The sequence below is a fragment of the Lottia gigantea genome (genome assembly GCF_000327385.1).
Source record: "Lottia gigantea unplaced genomic scaffold LOTGIsca_2649, whole genome shotgun sequence".
Taxonomy (NCBI): domain Eukaryota; kingdom Metazoa; phylum Mollusca; class Gastropoda; family Lottiidae; genus Lottia; species Lottia gigantea.
The window spans coordinates 1-3,045 of NW_008708822.1; the positions used below are offsets into that span (position 1 = coordinate 1).

General features: G+C 34.3%; 1 protein-coding gene across 1 annotated transcript; it reads left to right on the plus strand.

The window, feature by feature from the left end:
• Positions 1–2,204: 2,204 nt before the first annotated feature.
• Positions 2,205–2,723, plus strand: LOTGIDRAFT_176693 (hypothetical protein; the record flags this gene model as incomplete). Its single annotated transcript, XM_009056154.1, has 1 exon — positions 2,205–2,723. The coding sequence occupies one exon, from the start codon at positions 2,205–2,207 to the stop codon at positions 2,721–2,723; it is 519 nt and encodes a 172-aa protein (XP_009054402.1).
• Positions 2,724–3,045: the final 322 nt, after the last annotated feature.

Below are 3,045 nucleotides of genomic sequence, written 5' to 3' on the forward strand. Positions count from 1 at the left end.
GATAGTATTATTTTGCATCAATCCAATTTCCAATCATACGTCTGTGGTTCTTTCAATTCCACTAAAACTAAGCGTTTACGTTGTCATTAATCGCGAAGTCCTTATGTTTTAAAGCATATTTTGTGATTAGTAACGTCAAACATTTAGTGTTTTGAACTAGGCCTACAAATCATATTTTGAAGACCTTGAATATAAGAAAATTTGTTGTATAGCATTTCTGATAGCTGCCAGTTTGTGTATGTTACCTTGCCTGGCAAGCTATCTTTATGAACCTTTGTTATGACATCGAGAACAATACTGTTGTGGAATAATTGGGGTTATCCCTCTCCTCCCGAAATTTATTCTGTTAACAACACATTTAATATCAATATTTTCAGGGTAGTGTTTGATTCACTAGATGAAGCTGTAAATGATAGAAGACTGAAGAAATCTCTAATGTTATATACAAGTATGGATTGGTCTAAAGTACCTCGAATTGAGGAAAGAAGAAGAGCAATTCAATCCTTTGATAGTCCAGAGATTGTTACACATGTGTATAGATAACAGCTAGGCTTTACTGATTCCAGGTCATCATCATCAATCAAGTTATTACGAACTTAGTATTTAATCATGACTCCAATAATAGCCTTTCTTGTATCATGGAATGCAGCCATTTGATTGGATACAGACAATCACAGTCCTCAACAGAAAGACGTAATAAGCTATATTGTTTACAGACTTTCTGTCCAAGGCTATGGTTGTCTGTATTTGCTAGTGTGCAAATCAATCAAATTACGGCCTTTATAAACATCGGTGACACAAGAAAAGGCATTTTATTTCAATCCGTGTGTTCCAATTTTATCCTGCTCTGAATTTTTTATTTAGTATTCATGAACTGTGATATTTTTCTTTATAATTTGAATTAAATTTTTGCATTTTCATCCATGAAGCAATCAAGGTAGATTTACTATTCATTAATTTCAATTAAGTCTGATTTTTGAACTCACCTAAAAGAGAAGATTGTTTTTCTTTAGTGTTTCCAAGCGTAGGAGATCAGTTTTCTCCTCTACATTTGGCTCATTTTCATCGTCACTATTACAAATTTCATGTTTGTTAATTCCGGTATTACTATATGTATAATCCAGGGGCGCAGATGGCTTTTGGGGCAGGGGCAGTGGCATACGTAGGATTTATTCAAAAGGGGTCGGACCGTAGGTTACTGAATTTTCCAATCATCCAGTGGGTGCCCACCACAGAGGCTGAGTGGAGATTGTTCCCAAAACGAACGAATGGTCTTCCTGTCATTCGACCATAAATTGCTCGAATAGTGCGCCGCAGGTGTCAAATCTGCTTCTGTTTTTAACGAATTCCCTCTTGTTGTTAAACTGGTGTTACGTGTAAAAAGACCACCAGTTATCTTCGATCGTATACTTTAGTGAAAGTATTTAGAGATTTACGGTAGTGTGGAGAGAAGTGTACTATTACTACTGCCCTTGTTCCTTGAAACACGTTCAATTTTTAAACACTCAAGAAGGCACACTTCTCGACGGATGGATGAACCCTATTGAAAATCGAAAACTATTGTATTATGAGTTATTGACCTTGTTCTTGAAAACGCATTCAATATTTTGCTTCAACACTCTTCAGGTCCTATTCTTGCAGGATTTTGACCAAACTTGTTTGTTCAGTATCACCCCAAAAAGTTCAAAAGAAGTGCATGACTGAAGATTGAATACTTCATACTGGTGATTGTTACTGCACTATCAAATATTTTCATTAAAAATCAAAGCTGGAAGTGGGCGTATATTACCTTGCCTGACCTAATTTTCTGTGTAAATCGAAAGTGAAGCAAAAGTAGTGTATGAGCTTATAGATTGGTCGCATGGGGATTCCCCATTCCATTTCATTTCATGGGGAAAATGCGACCAATATATAAGCTCCCAAAAAAGACCTAAACTCCCTACAATTCATAAATTCTTACAGCAAAACATCCTACATTTCATAAAACATCCTACATTTCATAAAACATCCTACATTTCATAAATTCTTACACGCTAAACTCCCTATTCACCAAAAAACACCTTCAATCAATTTCCTACATTCCATCAAAAAAAAGCATATTATTAAAAATACCCTTATATAAAAATAACATCTGGTTTTAAAATAATGTAGAAGGGAGATAACTCTTGTTTAAGAAAAAACAATTTTCTACTTAAACCTTAAAAATGGCAAATAAAATACTAGATCCAATCTTTAGATTATACGATCCGATTCGTTATTCGTTTAACAAGAAAAAAGAGGATTATATTATCATCTCACCGACTGTTGGTTCTAAATCCCAATTGAATGATGGTGGTAGAATTACCTTCGAAATAAATTCATTATCGAATTGGTTGCTTCTTTCATATGCTTATTTCAGATGCGATTTCAAAATTAAAGATGGAACTCAGAATCAAGTTCCACAAACTAATACAACGTTAGAAAACAATTTCTTTCCATCTTTATTTAGCGAGATGGTTTTGGAAGCTGGTTCAAATCCGATAGAAACAATTAAACACCCTGGGGAATTCGACACAATGTTGAAAACAGTTTTATATCCTAAAGACTTCGATTCAGTCTCAGGTTGGATACCCGATGTTGGTGATGGAAGTGTTTTAAAAGAACCGATAAGAAATGTTGCAAATGATGCTGATTTAGATAGAGTGAGAGTTGTTGCTCGAAACACGATAGAAAGAGTAGCATGAGCAGCTAATCATGGATTTGAAAAACGAGTACTTCAGTACAATAATATTGTTGAGAATAATAAGTGGGGTAATTACGTAAATTGGAAATTATATCCTTTATTCGGTCTGTTGGAACACAGAAAAGTTTCAATAGGGTTACCATATAAAATTCATCTACAAAGAGAAATCAACGATGATAAGATATTCTTTGGAGAGAATGGTTCAGATGCAAAATTAGAAATAACGAATCTCCAACTTTACATACCCGTAATAACACCATCAATTGAAGTAGAAACGAGAATATTCAACTCGTTAAATAAAGATATTGAAATAGCTTTTCTTC